This window comes from Rhinopithecus roxellana, chromosome 10, assembly GCF_007565055.1.
Source record: "Rhinopithecus roxellana isolate Shanxi Qingling chromosome 10, ASM756505v1, whole genome shotgun sequence".
Taxonomy (NCBI): domain Eukaryota; kingdom Metazoa; phylum Chordata; class Mammalia; order Primates; family Cercopithecidae; genus Rhinopithecus; species Rhinopithecus roxellana.
The window spans coordinates 102331407-102351561 of NC_044558.1; the positions used below are offsets into that span (position 1 = coordinate 102331407).

General features: G+C 50.3%; 1 protein-coding gene across 10 annotated transcripts in view; it reads left to right on the top strand.

Annotated features, from left to right (window-relative positions):
* The first annotated feature begins 233 nt into the window (after positions 1–233).
* The window catches only part of CHFR (checkpoint with forkhead and ring finger domains), a 34184-nt gene continuing 14262 nt past the window's right edge, over positions 234–20155 (top strand). For 7 of the 10 annotated variants that reach the window (XR_004059688.1, XR_004059689.1, XM_030939536.1 and 4 more), the window contains exons 1-8: positions 285–420; positions 627–771; positions 5275–5374; positions 9295–9404; positions 11646–11705; positions 12257–12472; positions 15230–15397; positions 18515–18671. Coding sequence is in view for 8 of the 10 variants with exons in the window: in XM_030939536.1 (XP_030795396.1) it covers positions 639–771; positions 5275–5374; positions 9295–9404; positions 11646–11705; positions 12257–12472; positions 15230–15397; positions 18515–18671 (944 nt within the window). In the remaining 2 variants the exon portion in view is untranslated. Of the gene's footprint in view, positions 421–626; positions 772–5274; positions 5375–9294; positions 9405–9500; positions 9790–11645; positions 11706–12256; positions 12473–15229; positions 15398–18514; positions 18672–20155 lie in introns of all 10 variants that reach the window. The other 3 variants (XM_030939538.1, XM_030939539.1, XM_030939540.1) reach the window with 3 other exon arrangements.

Sequence of the window (20155 nt, forward strand, 5' to 3'; positions counted from 1 at the left end):
CAACTGTACCCGAAAGGGCCTCCACTTGCACTACCTCGTGACAACTAAGGTGGACCGTCTTCTACTCCTAGGACTCATCCGCAGCTCAGCAGGGCTATCAGAATCCTAGGGCCTTCCAATCCGGAAGTTCCCCGTCCCTTCTGCCCCAACATAACATGGCGCCCACCGCAGCCACTTCCGTGATCCGCAGGCGACGACGTCTCCCGGCCAGGATCAAAGATGGCCGCGCGTCCGCCACGCGCCTACTCTCGCTGGCCACTCCCGGCTCCGCTCTAGCCGCCGCTCTCGGTGAGCGCCGCCGCCAGCCAATCGCGGGGCGCAGACGCCGCTGGCCCCGCCTCGTAGATCAGCTGAGGGAGTCGCAATGTCTGTTGACAGCGGCGGCGGCGCAGCCGGTTCCGGGTTCGACGCGGGGCGGGGGTAAGCGCGGCTGGCGAGAGGGCTGCGGCGGACCGCGAAGGGGGACCTGGCTGCGGCCGTGGGAGGGGGCGCCCGCCGGCGTCTGGGCCGGGCCGCGGGGCTGCGTGGGCGCGGGCGGCCGGGCCGGGGCTCGCGGGGTGGGGCAGGCGCCGAGTCTGGGCCTCTGGGGTCGGGAGTCTCCACGGGCGTTTCCGGGGTCTCCGCAGATGTGAATCCCGATGGAGCGGCCCGAGGAAGGCAAGCAGCCGCCGCCGCCGCAGCCCTGGGGACGGCTCCTGCGCCTGGGCGCGGAGGAGGGCGAGCCGCACGTCCTCCTGAGGAAGCGGGAGTGGACCATCGGGCGGAGACGAGGTGCGGGGCGGGGGCCGGAGCCGGGGCGGGGCCGGGGCCGGGCAGAGCCACCCGGTTGCGGGCAGGCCACAGGGGCGGCGGTGCAGTGAGCTCCAGATTTTTCGATGGAGTGAAATCTCATGTAAGAACTGGTGTTTATTCGGTGTTCTGCCCACCCACTCTTGCGCATGATTCATGCACTTCATTTAGCCCTCGTTACAACTTTATAAAGTAGTTGTGTTAATATACTCTCCGGAATGCAATATTGTCACGTTCGTTGCTGTACAGAGTATCTTTTCTGATTATAATGGAACAAAGTTAAAAATAACAGAAGGAAAAGTGGAAAATTCACAGATATATGGACATTAAACACCACACCCTTAAAGCAACTGATGGGTCAAATAAGTCTTTACAGGGGGGAGCCTTTAAAAATATTTTGAAGGCCGGGCGCGGTGGCTCAAGCCTGTAATCCCAGCACTTTGGGAGGCCGAGACGGGCGGATCACAAGGTCAGGAGATCCAGACCATCCTGGCTAACACGGTGAAACCCCGTCTCTACTAAAAAAAAATACAAAAAACTAGCCGGGCGAGGTGGCGGGCACCTGTAGTCCCAGCTACTGGGAGGCTGAGGCAGGAGAATGGCGTAAACCCGGGAGGCGGAGCTTGCAGTGAGCTGAGAACCGGCCACTGCACTCCAGCCCGGGCGACAGAGCGAGACTCTGTCGCAAAAAAAAAAATAGAAATAAAAATAAAAATAAAAATATTTTGAGACAAATGAAACAAAAATAGAATACACCAAAAGACATTTAGGATGCAGCCAAGGCAGTACTCGAAGGAAATTTATAGCTGTAGTGCCTACATTAACGAAGATCTCAAGTCCCAGAATATTTATTTATTTAATGAACCTGGAAAGCTAAGAACTTGAACAAAGTCATACAATTAGTGAGAGGAAGTTCCCTCAGCCTCCACATTCACTGCCTCCAGGCTCCCAAGTAACCATCTGGTAGTTTGATTTTCTCCTGTAGCCTTTGTATGGGGAGGGAAATGCACTGGTCCTGTCAACAAAAATGTTTAGTTTGTGTGAAAATTAATAAATTAGCTCTGACATTATACTTTAAAAAGGAGCGAGGATGGGAAATATGTGCTGTTTGGAAGGGAATTTTTTTTTTGTTTACTGTCACCCCTTATAATATGTTTGTACTTGTTTTTTTTTGTTTGTTTGCTTTTTTTTGTTTGTTTGTTTGTTTGTTTTTTGAGGCGGAGTCTCGCTCTGTCACCCGGACTGGAGTGCAGTGGCCGGATCTCAGCTCACTGCAAGCTCCGCCTCTCGGGTTCACGCCATTCTCCTGCCTCAGCCTCCCGAGTAGCTGGGACTACAGGAGCCCGCCACCTCGCCCGGCTAGTTTTTGTATTTTTAGTAGAGACGGGGTTTCACTGTGTTAGCCAGGATGGTCTCGATCTCCTGACCTTGTGATCCGCCCGTCTCGGCCTCCCAAAGTGCTGGGATTACAGGCTTGAGGCACCGCGCCCGGCCGTTTGTTTGCTTTTTTGAGGTAAGAGTCTTGCTCTGTCTCCCAGGCTGGGTTGCAGTGGTGTGATCTCAGCTCACTGCACCCTCTGCCTCCTGGTTCAAGTGATTCTCCCGCCTCAGCCTCTGGAGTAGTGGAACTACAGGCGTGTGCCACCATGCCTGGCTAATTTTTGTATTTTTAGTAGAGACAGGGTTTCTCCATGTTGACCAGGCTGGTCTTGAATTCCTGGCCTGAAGTGCTCCGCCTGCTTTGGCCACCCAAAATGCTGGGATTACAGGCGTGAGCCACTGCGCCGAGCCTTTTTTTTTTTTGAGCCAGAGTCTCGCTCTGTCGCCCAGGCTGGAGTACAGTGGTGGGATCTCGGCTCACTGCAACCTCCACCTCCTGGGTTCACACGTTTCTCCTGCCTCAGCCTCCTGTGTAGCTGGCATTGTAGGCACACACTACCACGCCCGGCTATTTTTTTGTATTTTTAGTAGAGACGGGATTTCACCATGTTGGCCAGACTGGTCTCAAACTCCTGATCTCGTTGACCCACCCGCCTTGGCCTCCCAAAGTGCTGAGATTACAGGCATGAGCCACATCTCCCAGCCCAGAATTTATTTTTCTTTCTTTTTTTTTGAGAGTCTCGCTCTGTGGCTCTGTCGCCCAGGCTGGAGTGCAGTGGCGCCATCTCGGCTGACTGCAAGCTCTGCCTCCCGGGTTCACACCATTCTCCTGCCTCAGCCTGCCTAGTAGCTGGGACTACAGGCGCCCGCCACCACACCATGCTAGTTTTTTGTAGTCGTGGTAGAGATGGGGTTTCACCATGTTAGCCAGATGGTCTTGATCTCCTGACTTCGTGATCTGCCTGCCTCAGCCTCCCAAAGTGCTGGGATTGCAGGCATGAGCCACCGTGCCTGGCCCACCAGATTTTACTTTTGACGAACCTCAGCTTATTGTTCTTTTTTCCTAGTTTGTGCTTTTTGTGCCTTGTCTGTGAAGTCCATGCCAGACCCAATGGCACTAAGATTTTCACCTGTCTTTTCCACTGGAAGTTTCATAGTTTTAGGTTTTACATTTGTCTCTGGCCATCCTTACACAGCTACAATACTGTATTGATTACTATAGCATGATGGTAAGTCCATTAAGTGATATGAGTCTTCCAACTTCATTCTTTTTCAAAATTGCTTTGGTTATTCTACAGTTTTTTTCTGTGAACTTTAGAGTCAGCTTGTCAGTGTCTACAAGCCCTCTGGGATTTTGATTAGAATTGCCTTGAAGGTATGAAACAATCTAGGGGACAGCTGGCGTCTTGACAATATTGAGTCTCTGATTCACACACCCATAGGTCAGTGATGGGAGCAAGGCTCAGGCCAAAGCAGATTCAGAGTGTCATTCTATGTGGAACATTTGGGAAAAGTACATTTGCATGGCACTGTCGCCTGACCAAACCCTTAGCTTTTTAATTGCCTTTAGTGTCTTATAGTATCTTTATGTATCCTTATAGATTATTATAAGCAGTAATGATTAATGATGAGATATTAAAAAGCCTTTGTTCTTTTTTTTTTTTTTGAGACAGAGTCTCGCTCTGCTGCCCAGGCTGGAGTGCAGTGGCCGGATCTCAGCTCACTGCAAGCTCCGCCTCCTGGGTTTACGCCATTCTCCTGCCTCAGCCTCCCGAGTAGCTGGGACTACAGGCGGCCGCCACGTCGCCCGGCTAGTTTTTTGTATTTTTTAGTAGAGACGGGTTTTCACCGTGTTAGCCAGGATGGTCTGGATCTCCTGACCTCGTGATCCGCCCGTCTCGGCCTCCCAAAGTGCTGGGATTACAGGCTTGAGCCACCGCGCCCGGCCAGCCTTTGTTCTTTTTTTTTTGAGATGGTGTTTCACTCTTTTTGCCCAGGCTGGAGTGCAATGGCGTGATCTCGGCTCACAGCAACCTCCGCCTCCCAGGTTCAAGCGATTCTCCTGCCTCAGCCTCCCAAGTAGCTGGAATTACAGGCGCCTGCCACCACGCCTGGCTAATGTTTGTATTTTCAGTAGAGGTAGGGTTTCACTATGTTGGCCAGGCTGGTCTCGAACTCATGACCTCATGATCCGTCTGCCTCGGCCTCCCAAGGTGCTGAGATTACAAGTGTGAGCCACTGCGCCCAGCTGTAAAATTGCCATTTGAGAGGCTGTGTGTAGCTGGAGGTGTTGATGGGTGTCTTTGAGAGGGTGGGGATTCAGAAGGGTTCAGGACGGGCCGGGCGTGGTGGCTCAAGCCTGTAATCCCAGCACTTTGGGAGGCCGAGGGGAGCAGATCACGAGGTCAGGAGATCGAGACCATCCTGGCTAACACGGTGAAAACCCATCTTTACTAAAAATACAAAAAATTAGCCAGGCATGGTGGCGGGCGCCTGTAGTCCCAGCTACTTGGGAGGCTGAGGCAGGAGAATGGTGTGAACCCGGGAGGTGGAGCTTGCAGTGAGCCGAGATTGCGCCACTGCACTCCAGCCTGGGCAACAAAGCAAGACTCTGTCTAAAAAAAAAAAAAAAAATTTTTTTTTCATAACTGTCTTGGTTAAGTGTTTTTCTTTTTTTTTTTTTTTTTTTTTTGAGACGGAGTCTCGCTTTTTGTCGCCCAGGCTGGAGTGCAGTGGCCAGATCTCAGCTCACTGCAAGCTCCGCCTCCCGGGTTGACGCCATTCTCCTGCCTCAGCCTCCCGAGTAGCTGGGACTACAGGCGCCCGCCACCTCGCCCGGCTAGTTTTTTGTAGTTTTTTAGTAGAGACGGGGTTTCACCGTGTTAGCCAGGATGGTCTCGATCTCCTGACCTCGTGATCCGCCCGTCTCGGCCTCCCAAAGTGCTGGGATTACAGGCTTGAGCCACCGCGCCCGGCCAAGTGTTTTTCTTACATATGTACAAGGGGGATCCTGAGTTTGAACCACATACTTTGGTAAAGCAAAGGGCATTAGGGTTCATAGTTCCCATGGTCATATTCCATGTCATCCCACCCTGTCTTTTTTAGGTTGCGACCTTTCGTTCCCTGGCAATAAACTGGTCTCTGGAGATCACTGTAAAATTGTAGTGGATGAAAAATCAGGCCAGGTGACACTGGAAGATACCAGGTGAGTACGTTCTGAGCTTCTTTTGGTGTGTCTTCTTGTACCTTAAGAAGCCTGACTCCGTGCTAGTGTGCTGTGTGCCGCGGCTGGGGAGGAGAAGAAATGCGGTCTTTAATGTGATAACAGCAGCTCATTTTTATAACACAGCACAGTCATGTGTCCCTCAGCAACAGGGATACAGTCTGAGAAATGTGTCGTTAGACAATTCCATCATCTTGCAAACATCATGGAGTATACTTAAACAAACCTGGATGGTATAGCCTACTACGTACCTGGGCTACATGGTACAGCCTATTGCTCCCAGGCTGGAAACCTGAACAGCGTGCCCCTGTGCTGAATGCTGTAGGCAGTGGTAACACAATGGTAAAAGTATTTATCTATCTAAACATAGAAAGGTAATACCCTAGTAAAAATAGGATATTTTAGTCTTAGGGGACTACTACCATATATGCATCTATTGAACAAAGCGTTAGTATCAGGCCGGACGTGGTGGCTCACCTGTAATCCCAGCACTTTGGGAGGCTGAGGCAGGCGGATGAGGTCAGGAACTCGAGCCCAGCCTGGCCAACATGGAGAAACCCCGTCTCTATTAAAAATATAAAAATTAGCCGGGCATGGTGGCGGGCACCTGTAATCCCATCTACTCAGGAGGCTGAGACAGGAGAATCACTTGAACCCGGGAGGCGGAGGTTGCGGTGAGCCGAGATGCGCCATTGCACTCCAGCCTGAGAAGCGAGTGAAACTCCGTCTCAAAACAAAACAAAACAAAAGTTATTATCTGGGACATGGCTGTAGTTAATTAGGCTCCCAAGGTAGAAGAAGATGTATTTCCTGGTTTCCAGGATGGGACATTTAGTGACACTTTGGTGTCTATGACCCCTTCTTGAATGCATTCAAATTAAATATGTCTCAGAAATAAGACTTAAAAGATGCTCATAATTTTTAGTTCTTGCAAGCCTATTCAGGTTTGATTTCTTTCCCTCAAATCCAAAAATCGGTTTTTAAAACTAATACATTTTTGTTCTTGTACAACTTAAGTACAGATTGAGTATCTGAAATGATCAGGACTGGAGTGTTTAGATTTTGAATTTTTTCAGATTTTAGAATATTTGCATTATAATTACCAGTTGAGCATGTCTGATTCAAAATTCTGAAATGCTCCAGTGGATATTTTTTGCGTGTCTTATTGGTGCTCAAAAAGTTTAGGATTTCAGATATCTGATTAGGGACATTCAGCTTAGGGATATTTAACTTAGAAAGTGGAAAGCTTTCCAAAATCCCATCCATACGTTAGAAATGCGTGTGTGGGTATATATATTTTGCATAAATGCGATTACGCTACACATACTGTTGTAGCGTCAGCTTTTTTCTTTTTTTTTTTTTTGAGATGGAGTTTCACTCTGTCACAGGCTGGAGTGCAGTGGTGCAATCTCGGCTCACTGCAGCCTCCACCTCCCAAGTTCCAGTGATTCTCCTGCCTCAGCCTCCCGTGTGGCTGGCATTATAGGCACGCACTGCCACACCCAGCTAATTTTTTTGTGTTTTTAGTAGAGACGGGATTTCACCATGTTGGCCAGGCTGGTCTCAGACTCCTGATCTCGGGTGATCCGCCTGCCTCGGCCTCCAAAGTGCTGGGATTACAGGCGTGAGCCATGGCGCCCGGCCAAGCTTTTTACACTTACAGTGTTGTGTGGAGCACTTCACATGTCCCTGCGTCTGCATCCATCTCATCTTCTTGTCATTTTAGGATAGTTTCTTTGTCACTTCCCTTATTGGTGGACATTTATTGTTTTGACTTTTTGTTACTATAAATAACACTGCAGTGACTCTTTCCCAAACTCTGCTTTCATGTCTGTTTTCTTGGGATGATTCTTGGAAGGGAAGCCTGTGTCGGTGTCACTCAGAATGTGCCTATTCCGTTTTTTTTTTCTTTTTTGAGATGGAGTCTCGATCTGTGGCTCAGGCTGGAGTGCAGTTGGTGTGATCTCGGCCCACTGCAACCTCCACCACCCGGATTCAAGCGATTCTTCTGCCTCAGCCTCCTGAGTAACTGGGCTTACAGGTGCATGCCACCACGCCCGGCTCAGGTGGGGTTTCACCATGCTGGCCAGGCTGGACTTGAACTCCTGGCCTCAGGTGATCCACCTGCCTCAGCCTCCCCACGTGCTGGAATTGCAAGCGTGAGCTCCCGCACCCAGCCAGAATGTGCGTCTTTTAGGTCTGCTGCAAGTGGCAGGCAGTCTTCTAGCAGCATGTGGAGAGTGTGCTGTTCTCACTGCAGGGTTGGCAGGTGGTCTTCTAGCAGCATGTAGAAGAGTGTGCCACGTTCTTGGCAGAGGTGGGCTGAAGGGGAGGGTTGCTCAAGCAGAAGGAACCACATGTATGGGAGCCCCCGAGCATGAGCAGGGCCATGTGGTCAGAGCGTGTGGTGAGCAGCAAAGTCGCATGAGGGAGCCTGAGAGCAGTGAGGAGTCATTGAAGGGGTGTAAGCGGAGGAGTGAAATAATCAGATTTTTGTTTGGAAAGAGCAGGAGGATGAGTGATGACTGCAGTCGCCCCTCGGCATCTGGGGGGATTGGTTCCAGCGCCCCTGCATGCACCCAAATCCGTGTGCACTCCAGCCTCGTAACCAGCCCTGCAGAGCATGAGAACACAAAGTCACTCCAGTTCCAGTGCCCCTGATGCACCCAAATCTGTGTGTACTCGCGCCCTGTAGCCAGCCCTACGGAGCACGAGGACACAGAAAGTCAGTCCGGCATGTATGTGGGGTTCACTCCCTCTCATTGAAAAGAACCCGTGTATAAGTGCATCTGCACCTGTCATTGAAAAGAATCCGTGTATAAGTGCACCTGCACAGCTCAAAACCGCATCTTCCAGGGTCAGCTTTGTACTGCAACAGCAGAACTCAGGCACACACAGCCACTGCCTGGTTTTGAAGGTTTTACGGGGAGACGGCCATGGCAGTTCATTTGCTTACTGTCTGCATTTGCTTTCCTGCTACAGACGGCAGAGCTGAGTAGTGGCAGTGGTGACCGGGTGACCAGGTGATGGCAAAACCTACACTGTTGACCCTCTGTTTACAGAATCGTTTGCCACTCCCATACCTCAGCAAACTGTGGTGGTCACTAGGATGTGAATTCTGTCCACTGCTGGGGCCTCGGGAGTGAGGCTGCAGAGCTGAGGCCTGTGTGGTTTGGCTGAAATCCGTCGTTTTGTTCGGTTGCCGTTTTGTGTGTCGGGTATGCTGTGCTCTTGGACCTTCGTCACCTGACCAACAGCTAATTTCCCATCAGGTCTCTGCTCAGAGGTCCCCAGGAGGCACTTCCTGCCCCACCAACTTAGCCTTCTCCTGTCTGTCCCTGGGTCAGCAGCATCTGAATTGGCCTCTCCCAGGGCAGAGCGCCTCGAGGGGTTTGGCAGCCAGACCACAGGCTCTGAGCGCAGGGCCATGTCCTGCAGCTAATGGCCCGGCATTTATTCCACTTCTGCCCAGAGCCAGTCTCTTGGGAGGGATCAGTACTTATTGGAGACATGAGCTCACCGGGGTCATGATGGCTGCAGGGAACGGAACTGTGGATAGTGCAAGTCCAGCTCAGGGGAGGCTGGAAGTGGGAGCACCACACTGCAGATAAGGCCTCCGGGTCCAGTAGGAGGAACCCAGGCCTGCAGCAGCAGAGCTGCCAAGCACGTGAGGAGGTGTGGTGGCGACTGGTTAGGCTGTCAGTGAGGGAGAAGTGGGTGAGCCATTTCTCGAGAGAATGGTGAGGGGTGCATGGATGTGTGCATCGTTACATATTTATGCCGTTCCTATGAGTATTTCCAGAATGGTCATATTGAGCTGCCTTGCTGATGGTGCTAGAAAAAAAATCTCGTAACTCCAAGTTACTTTAAGTAGAATAAATTGTGTTTCTGTTTTTTTACAGCACCAATGGAACAGTGATTAACAAGCTGAAAGTTGTTAAGAAGCAGACGTGCCCTTTACAGAGTGGGGATATCATCTACTTGGTGTACAGGAAGAATGAACCGGAACACAGTAAGAGCGAGGAAGGCTTGCCAGGGTCAGACCCACACAGGGGTGCGCTCGAGGGCGCGCTCTGAATGTTCCTTCTGGCTACACCCCTTCCCGTAGGAATGTTCCTCCCGGCTACACCCCCTTTCTCGCTCACGTGGGTTCCTGTTGTGAATAGTGTCTGTTGAGGAGTGGGAGCGTCCACTTTGCAGCCTGAGTCCAGCCATTCCTCGGGAATACCACCGTGGCCTTGAGCAGCCAGTCCCAACATGGCAGCCACAGAGAAACTCACGGGGATGGCTTAGGTTCTACAGGAGAAGAACTTGAGTTATGGGGATAAAACCTAGGACCAGGGGTCTGGAGGCCACTGATGGTTCTGCTTTTGGAGACCTTACAAGAAACATCAAAGGTTAGACTGGATTCCAGTAAGTTTTTTCAGCTCCAGAAGTCTGCGTTTTTGTTTTGTGGAAGAACGGTGTAGGACGAGGAAAATTATGGGAGTCCTTCCAAGGTCACCCCTGAAATCCTTTTTTTTTTTTTCAGATAGAGTTTTGCTCTCGTTGCCCAGGCTGGAGTGTAATGGCGTGATCTCAGCTCACCGCAATCTCCACCTGCTGGGTTCAAGCGATTCTCCTGCCTCAGCCTCCCAAGTTAGCTGGGATTACAGGTGCCCGCCACCACACCTGGCTCATTTTTGTATTTTTTTTTTTTTTTGAGACGGAGTCTCGCTCTGTCACCCAGGCTGGAGTGCAGTGGCCAGATCTCAGCTCACTGCAAGCTCCGCCTCCCGGGTTTACGCCATTCTCCTGCCTCAGCCTCTCGAGTAGCTGGGACTACAGGCGCCCGCCACCTCGCCTGGCTAGTTTTTTGTATTTTTTTTTTTTTTTTTTGAGGCGGAGTCTCGCTCTGTCCCCCGGACTGGAGTGCAGTGGCCAGATCTCAGCTCACTGCAAGCTCCGCCTCCCGGGTTTACGCCATTCTCCTGCCTCAGCCTCCCGAGTAGCTGGGACTACAGGCGCCCGCCACCTCGCCCGGCTAGTTTTTGTATTTTTAGTAGAGACGGGGTTTCACCGTGTTAGCCAGGATGGTCTCGATCTCCTGACCTCGTGATCCGCCCGTCTCGGCCTCCCAAAGTGCTGGGATTACAGGCTTGAGCCACCGCGCCCGGCCAGTTTTTTGTATTTTTTAGTAGAGACGGGGTTTCACCGAGTTAGCCAGGATGGTCTCGATCTCCTGACCTCGTGATCCACCCGTCTCGGCCTCCCAAAGTGCTGGGATTACAGGCTTGAGCCACCGCGCCTGGCCCCATTTTTGTATTTTTAGTAGAGATGGGGTTTTGCCCTGCTGGACAGGCTGGTCTCAAACTCCTGACCTCAGGTGATCCACCCACCTCAGCCTCCCAAAGTGCTGGGATTACAGGCGTGAGCCACCACACCCGGCCAATACTTATTTAATTTTTTTTTTTGAGACAGAGTCTCACTCTGCTCTGTTGCCCAGGCTGTAGTGCAGCGGCGTGATCTTGGCTCACTGCAGCCTCCGCCTCCTGGGTTCAAGCGATTCTCCTGCCTCAGCCTCCCAGGTAGCTGAGATTACAGGTACATGCCACCACACCTGGCTAATTTTTGTATTTTTAGTAGAGACAGGGTTTCGCCATGTTGGCCAGGCTGGTCTCGAACTCCTGACCTCAGGTGATCTGCCTGCCTTGGCCTCCCAAAGTGCTGGGATTACAGACAAGAGCCACCGCACCTGGCCACCCCTGAAATTCCTAAAGACCACAGTAGTGAGGAAGAATGGGGCAAATATGTCTTAGGCATCTTTAGTATAAACTGGCAGAACCTGGGAGGCAAGCTTGCAGTGAGCTGAGATCCGGCCACTGCACTCCAGCCCCGGAGAAAGAGCGAGACACCGTCTCAGAAAAAAAAAAAAAAAAAAAAAAAAAAAAAAAAAAAAAAAAAAACCTTACCAGGCACTGGCCACACAGAGGCTCTTGTATCTGCTCCTTTGTGTAGTTTGAAATTATAAGTGAGTCATAGATTCTTCACCTTCTGCCTCCTGCGGCCATTTTTCCCCAAGGCTTATTTCTTTTGAGTTGGTAAAGATGTTTTAGATTACTTCTTTTAAAAACTCTTGAACTGATGAATTTGTTATTAACTGATGAGTCAAAATAATCAACAAAACCAAATGGACTGGAGAACAGAAGAGAAAAATGAGTTCTCAATTTGCACAGGGGCCATCACTTTTCTGATTTGATTAATTTTCTTTTAGACGTGGCATACCTCTATGAATCTTTAAATGAAAAGCAAGGCATGACACAAGAATCCTTTGGTAAGTAAGATTATAGCAAAGAAGCGGATGCATATTTGGGGCTGTAGCATTCCTTTTTTTTGAGATGGAATCTCGCTCTGTCACCAGGCTGGAGTGCAGTGGTGCGATCTCAGTTCACTGCAACCTCCGCCTTCTGGGTTCAGCGATTCCCCTGCCTCAGCCTCCCATTTCTTTTTGAGATGAAGTTTTGCTCTTTTTGCCCAGGCTGGAGTGCAGCGGTGCAATCTTGGCTCACTGCAACCTCCACCTGCCGGGTTCAAGAGATTCTCCTGCCTCAACCTCCCGAGTAGCTGGGATTACAGGTTGCACCACCACACCTGGCTAGTTATTTGTATTTTTGGTAGAGATGGGTTTTCACCATGTTGGTCAGGCTGGTCTCGAACTCCTGACCTCAGGTGATCCATCTGCCTTGGCTTCCCAAAGTGCTGGGATTACAGGCCGGAGCCACCGTGCCCGGCCTTGGGGCTGTTGCATTCTTAAGAGCGTTTTGATCCCTAGAGTGTCTCCCTGAGCCCTGGATGTGAGCTCCTTCTGCTCCTTTTGGGTTACAGAAGCTAACAAGGAAAATGTGTTCCATGGGACCAAAGATGCCTCAGGTGTAGGTGCAGGGCCAGGGGCCGATCCCCGGGTCCCTCCGTTGTCGCCCGCCGCTCAGGTGTGCTTTGAGGAACCACAGCCATCGACGTCGACCTCAGACCTCTTCCCCACAGCCTTGGCCTCTTCCACGGAGCCTCCTCCTGCAGGGCGAGAGCATTCCTCCAGTTGCGGTGAGGTCACATCTCATGAGGTCTTGGTGCTGATTGCATAGTTTTTGTTCACTACTCTTTGCCTGTGTTGTTACAGAGACAGGTAAGCGACTGAGGACTGGCATGAGGTTCTCAGTAGTAAGATTTCTGTAGGAGTCAGTATTGACTGTGTTGTTCCCTTTACTTCCCAAGAGAAGTGAAGATCAGGGACTCTAGTACCGTGGTGTATTTTACAGTTTCACTGAGATTATAATTCACATACCATAAAAGTCATCCAGCTGAAGCGCACATTTCAGTGGATTTTAGGGCATCACAAGGTTGTGGGACCGGCACCACTCGTTGACACCAAAAGGAAACCGGTGCCCATCAGCAGTCACTCCGCATGTCCCCTTCGCCTCGGCCCCATCAGCAGTCACTCCGCATGTCCCCTTCCCCTTGGCCCCTGGCAGCTGTGTGTGCTTTTGACCTCTGGATTTTTCTGTTCTAGACACTTCACAGACATGGAATCATGCGTGGTCTATTGTGACTGGGCTCTTTTTTCTGTTGCTGAGACGGAGTCTCGCTCTGTCTCCCAGGCTGGAGTGCAGTGCTGCGATCTCGGCTCACTGCAAGCTCCGCCTCCTGGGTTCACACCATTCTCCTGCCTCAGCCTCCCAAGTAGCTGGGACTACAGGCGCCCGCCACCACACCCGGCTAATTTTTTGTATTTTTAGTAGAGACGGGGTTTCACTGTGTTAGCCAGGATGGTCTTGATCTCCTGACCTCGTGATCCACCCACCTCGGCCTCCCAAAGTGCTGGGATTACAGGCTTGAGCCACTGCACCCAACCGTGACTGGCTCTTTCACTTAGCATGATGTTTTCAGAGTTCATCAAGAAGAGGATGTTATTTAAAACCAGTTTTGGCCGGGTGCGGTGGCTCACGCCTGTAATCCCAGCACTTTGGGAGGCTGAGGCGGGCGGATCATGAGGTAATGAGATAGAGACCATCCTGCGTAACATGGTGAAACCCCGTCTCTATTAAAAATACAACAAGGCTGGGCGCGGTGGCTCAAGCCTGTAATCCCAGCACTTTGGGAGGCCGAGATGGGCGGATCACGAGGTGAGGAGATCGAGACCATCCTGGCTAACATGGTGAAACCCCGTCTCTACTAAAAAAATACAAAAATCTAGCCGGGCGAGGTGGCGGGCGCCTGTAGTTCCAGCTACTCGGGAGGCGGAGGCAGGAGAATGGCGTAAACCCGAGAGGCAGAGCTTGCAGTGAGCTGAGATCCGGCCACTGCACTCCAGCCCGGGCGACAGAGCGAGACTCCGTCTCAAAAAAAAAAAAAAAAATACAACAAATTAGCTGGGCATGGTGGCGGGCGCCTGTAGTCCCAGCTACTCGAGAGGCTGAGGCAGGAGAATGGCATGAACCCAGGAGGCGGAGGTTGCAGTGAGCCAAGATTGCACCACTGCACTCTAGCCTGGGCGACAGAGCAAGACTCCATCTCAAAAAAAAAAAAAAAAAGAAGTCTCACTCTGTTGCCCAGGTTGGGAGAGTGGCGTGATCATAGCTCACTGTAACCTTGACCTCCTGGGCTCAACTGATCCTCCCACCTCAGCCTCCTGAGTAGCTGGGACCATAGGCTCGTACTGTCATGCCTAGTTAATTTTTTCTTTTTTGTATTTTTTGTAGAGATGGGGTCTTGCTTTGTTGCCCAGGCTGGTCTCAAACTCCTAGGATCAAGTGATCCTCCCACCTTGGCCTCCCAAAGTATTGGGATTACAGGCGTGAGCCCATGCCCGGCCTCTGACCTCTATTTTTTATTTTTTATTTTTTTCCCCAGAAGGAGTTTCACTCTTGTTGCTTAGACTGGAGTGCGGTGGCACAATCTCAGCTCACTGCAGCCTCTGCCTCCCGGGTTCAAGCAATTCTCCTGCCTTAGCCTCTTGAGTAGCTGGGATTACAGATGCATGCCACCATGCCTGGCTAATTTTTTATATTTTTAGTAGAGATGGGGTTTCACCATGTTGGCCAGACTGGTCTCGACCTGACCTCAGGTGATCCACTTGCTTCAGCCTCCCAAAGTGCTGGGATTACAAGTGTGAGCCACCACACCCGGCCCAAACCTCTATTTTTTTTTTTTTTTTTTTGAGACGGAGTCTCGCTCTGTCGCCCAAGCTGGAGTATAGTGGCCGGATCTCAGCTCACTGCAAGCTCCGCCTCCCGGGTTCACGCCATTCTCCTGGCACAGCCTCCCGAGTAGCTGGGACTACAGGTGCCCGCCACCTCGCCCGGCTAGTTTTTTTTTTGTACTTTTTAGTAGAGACGGGGTTTCACTGTGTTAGCCAGGATGGTCTCGATCTCCTGACCTTGTGATCCGCCCGCCTCGGCCTCCCAAAGTGCTGGGATTACAGGCTTGAGCCACCGCACCCGGCCCCAAACCTCTATTTTAACACAGTTTATGACACGGTGTGCAGCATATGACCACAAATACGTGGATTTGCCCTGGGTTAGACTTGTCGCCCAAGGGCTAAGCCTGGTCAAAGACATTTCTGCATTTGTTTCTCTACGAATGCACTTCTTGTCCCCAGCTCCACCCTACACAGAGATGGGCACAAATACAGTGAAGATGTGAGTTGAGTGAGCACACACTCCTGGTAAGCCACTTGTCATTCCTGAACTATGACATCTTAGGTTGCCAGCTGCACTGGGTTCCAGTCAGTGACACCCTACAGTCGTGGTTCTCTCCTGAGCTGGGTGGATCAGCACATGTCTTGTTTGATTCCTCTCACAGAGTCTGGGGGTGGTGGCATCTCCCCTAAAGGATGTGGTCCCTCTGTGGCAAGTGATAAAGTCTCCAGCTTTGCCTCAGCTCTCCCAGACAGAAAGCCTGCATCCTTTTCGTCATTGGAACCCCAGGATCAGGAGGATTTGGAGCCCATGAAGAAGAAAATGAAAGGAGGTTAGTATCTGGTTGTGTGTGTCCTCTACCCTATCATGAGCTCCCGGCGCATGCAGGGGCCACTGCCATGCTCTGTGCTGTGGGGCGTTGCTTCCTGCAGGGGCATGTGGACCCTGCCTCAGGTTGATGCCTGTGAACACCTCTGGCATTTTCATTCAGAAAGCCTGGGCCTGTTTTTTGTGGTTTGCATAATCCCGATAGCACTGTGGTTTACTACAGGCTATTCTCTTCGTCTGGAAATAGCCCGTTCTGAATTGCAGCATTAATCTCTAAGTCCTCCTTCCTGGCCAGGTAGAGTAGTTCATACCTGTAATCCTAACACTGGGAGACCAAGGCAGGAGAATCACTTGAGGTCAGGTGATCGAGACCAGCCTGGGTGACAGAGCAAGACTTGGTCTCTAAAAATAAAAATCAAGCCAGATGTTATGGCTCATGCCTGTAATCCCAGCACTTTGGGAGGCCAAGGCGGGCAGATCACCTGAGGTCAGGAGTTCTAGACCAGCCTGGCCAACATGGTGAAACCCCGTCTCTGCTAAAAATGCAAAAATTAGCTGGGTGTGGCAGCTCATGCCTGTAATCCCAGCTACTTGGAAGGCTGAGGCAGGAGAATTGCTTGAACCCAGCAGGTGGAGGTTGCGGTGAGCCAAGACTGTGCCATTGCTCTGCAGCCAGGGCAACGAGCAAAACTCTGTCTCAAAATAAATAAATAAATAAATAAATAAAAATCAAAAAAGAAAGCCCTCTGTCCTGGTAGGACAATGATTTCTAAAAATGTAGCTTAAATCTTCACATTCACAGGTTATCTGACACGTGGAGTTGATCGGTATGGGGAAGGTGTGGAAAGAGTCAGCAACAGTTACATAGGAAAAATAAGCACAGGAGTGAGGAAATTTTAATTCTAGCAAACATGAAAAATTGTGTAAGTCCTACAACAATCTAGTACACTACTTGGCTCAGTAGTGAATACTTGCATAAGCATAATACAAATACAATATCATGAACTAATAGTTGTGTTAACATAATGTTGGCGGGGGGGGTCTCAGTTCAGAGTTTTGCTTTATGTTAATAGATGTCAGGGATGATGTCTGAAATTGATAAATCAACATGTACCATGATAACTTAGAAACACAGAGGTAAATACCAGAAGAAACAGCTCAAAGACATGAAAGTAGTTTTCCTCCAAGGAGGGAAATCAGGTGAGGAGCGGCGGAGGCAGAAGGTGACTGCCTTTGTTTTCTTGTAAATATATTATCTATACATTTTTTTAAAAGACAGGATCTTGCTTTGTCACCCAGGCCAGAGCGCAGTGGCTCAATCTTGGCTCACTGCAGCCTCCGCCTCCTGGGCTCAGACAGTCCTCCCACCTCAGCCTTCCGAGTTGCTGGGACTGCAGGTGCGTGCTACCATACCTGGCTAATTTTTTTTTTGTATTTTTTGTAGAGATGGGGTTTCATTATATTGCCCAGGCTGGTCTTGAACTCCTGGGCTCGAGTGATCTCCCCGCCTCAGCCTCCCAAAGTGCTGGGATTACAGGCGCGAGCCACTGCATCTGGCTTCTTGTAAATATTTGGCTTTTTAAATTGTGTGCAGTTTATTTAATTAAAAATAAGAATTAATTGATGATTACCAACATCTCAGCATTATAGAAAAATAAAAACACACCCAAAGAGGGTCAGGCGCGGTGGCTCATGTCTGTTACCCCAACACTTTGGGAGGCCGAGGCAGGCAGATCACGAGGTCGGGAGATCGAGACCATCCTGGCTAACACAGTGAAACCCCCATCTCTACTAAAATATAAAAAATTAGCCGGGCGTGGCGGCGGGCGCCTGTACTCCCAGCTACTCAGGAGGCTGAGGCAGGAGAATGGTGTGAACCTGGGAGGTGGAGCTTGAAGTGAGCTGAGATCGCGCCACTGCACTCCAGCCTGGGTGACAGTGAGAGACTGTCTTCAAAAAAAAAATGTTAAAGAAAACTCAAGATGTTATCTTCTTCTCAACTCCAATGACATTGGAACTGCTAAGCAATTAAACCACACAAAACTGTTCGTATGCTTGTTTCAAGTAAAGAAATCAACAACACAGTTTTGAGACTCCATCTCAAAAAAAAAGAAGACAAAAAAACACACCAGAAGAAAAAAATATGAGCTACTGTTGACATCTTCAGTCTGTTTTCAGCCTTTTCCTCTGTGACACAAACGAGTCCCAGTTTGTGTTTAAACAAAGTGACATCATACACACTGACAGCTGGCCTTCAACACTAACTCACATCCTGAATGTCTTTTTTAATGTTATTAACCATGTCTCTAAAACAAAACTTAAACCTATTGGAATATGAGATTTATTTTGGACCTTCTGCAAAATACCCTATTTATTTATTTATTTATTATTATTTTTTGAGACAGTGTCTCACTCTGTTGCCCAAGCTGGATTGCAGTGGCACAATCTTGGCTCACTGCAACCTCTGCCTCCCAGGTTCAAGCGATTTCCGGCTAATTTTTGTATTTTCAGTAGAGACGGGGTTTTCCCTGTGTCAGCCAGGCTGGTGTCAGACTGCTAACCTCAAGTTGATCCATCTGCCTCGGCCTCTCAAGGTGCTGGGATTACAGGCGTGAGCCACCTCGCCCAGCCAAAGATGCACTTTAGAAATACAAAGATAAGCCAAGTCCCCTGTGTTTTCTGCTTTTGGTTCTGAACATCTGTGGCCTGGAGGTTTTCTCCTTCTACAGGTGAAGATGTTTGTCAGCTCAAAAGACTGCATGTGCCGGGCGCGGTGGCTCATGCCTGTAATCCCAGCACTTTGGGAGGCCAAGGCGGGTGGATCACGAGGTCAGGAGATCGAGACCATCCTGGCTAACACGGTGAAACCCCGTCTCTACTAAAAATGCAAAAAATTAGCCAGGCGTGGTGGCAGGCACCTGTAGTCCCGGCTACTTGGGAGGCTGTGGCAGGAGAACGGCGTGAACCTGGGAGGCGGAGCTTGTAGTGAGCCAAGATCGCGCCACTGCACTCTAACCTGGGCAACAGAGCAAGACTCTGTTTTCAAAAAAAAAAAAAAAAAAAGACTGCATGTATTTCCTCCTTGGTTACTACAGTCAGAACACATCCCTTTCTCTTATAGATGGGGACCTTGACCTGAACCTGCAGTTGGTCGCACAACCGCGTAGAAACGCCCAAACCGTCCAGGAGGACGTCAGAGCAGCGACTGGGAAGCCAGACAAGATGGAGGAGACGCTGACATGCATCATCTGCCAGGACCTGCTACACGACTGCGTGAGGTGCGACTGCATTCACCCTTGGCTCATGGAACATGGCACTGCAGGTTCCTCGTCCAGTGTGGGGTGGGGCTGGGCATGAAACAAGCCTCCAGGTCCTGTTTGGCCTGGCATCTGCTGAGGTTACCATTTTCTTTTTCTTTTTTAGACAAGGTCTGGCTCTGTCACCCAGGTAAGAGTGGGCGCTATCTCAGCCCACTGCAACCTCTCCCTACCAGGCTCGAGTGGTTCTCCCACCTCAGCCTCCTCAGTAGCTGGGACTACAGGTGCACATCACTGTGCCCGGCTGACTTTTTTTTTAATGTTCTGATTTTATTGTTATTTATGTATTTATTTTTTATTCCTTTTTTTTTTTTAGATGGAGTCTCGCTCTGTCACCAGGCTGAAGTGCAGTGGCACGATCTTGGTTCACTGCAACCTCAGATTCCCAGGTTCAGATGATTCTTCTGCCTCAGCCTCCTGAGCAGCTGGGACTGCAGGCGTGTGCCACCAGGCTAATTTTTTTGTATTTTTTGTATTTTTTAGTAGAGCAGGGTTTCACCATGTTGGCCAGGCTGGTCTTGAACTCCTGACTTTAGGCAATCTGTCCACCTTTGCCTCCCAAAGTGCTGGAATTATAGGCATGAGCCACTGCTCCCTGCCACCCTGCTGATTTTTGTATTTTTGTAGAGGCAGGGTTTCACTATGTAGCCTAGGCTGGTTTTTTGTTTTTGTTTTTGTTTTTGTTTTGGAGTTGGAGTCTCACTGTGTCGCCCAGCCTGGAGTGCAGTGGCATGATCTCAGCTCACTGCAATCTCCACCTCCCGAGTTCAAGTGATTCTCCTGCCTCAGCCTCTCAAGTAGCTGGTATTACACGCGTGCGCCACCATGCCTGGCTAATTTTTTTGTATTTTTAGTACAGACGGGGGTTTCACCATGTTAGCCAGGCTGTTTTCGAACTCCTGAACTCAAGATATTCTGCCCGCCTTGGCCTCCCAAAGTGTTGGGATTACAGACGTGGGCCACCGTGCATGCCCACCACTTTCATTTTAGTTGTGGTGCCAACAAGGAGGAAACCTGGAACCCTGAGCTGGAGGCTGTAGACCCCACAAGTCGGGTGTGTGGGTCGTGTGTGACCCAGTGAACTCTGCAGACAGGTGAAAGGAACTATGCACATTTTAAATGTTCCTTAGCTGGGAAGGTGTATTCAGCATGGAATGAATGCAGGGGCAGCTGAGGAAGGGCCTCCTTTTCTGTGGAAACTCAAGAGTGAGAACCTTCCAGCTTCTGTTCCAGAAACACTTGGTGTCTCGTTGTTTGTGTTCCTGAAGTCATAATCTCACCTCTGTCCCTCCTGAAAACACAGAGGCCATGTGGCCTGTGATTTCTTTACGTTAACGAAGACTGAGTCAAAGGGTTTTTAGGTTGAACGATGGCTGGGCTCCTGTAGGTCCTTCCGTGGTGGGGCTGCTGTGGACCTTGGTCGAGGGTGGTGGTTGCGTCTGTAG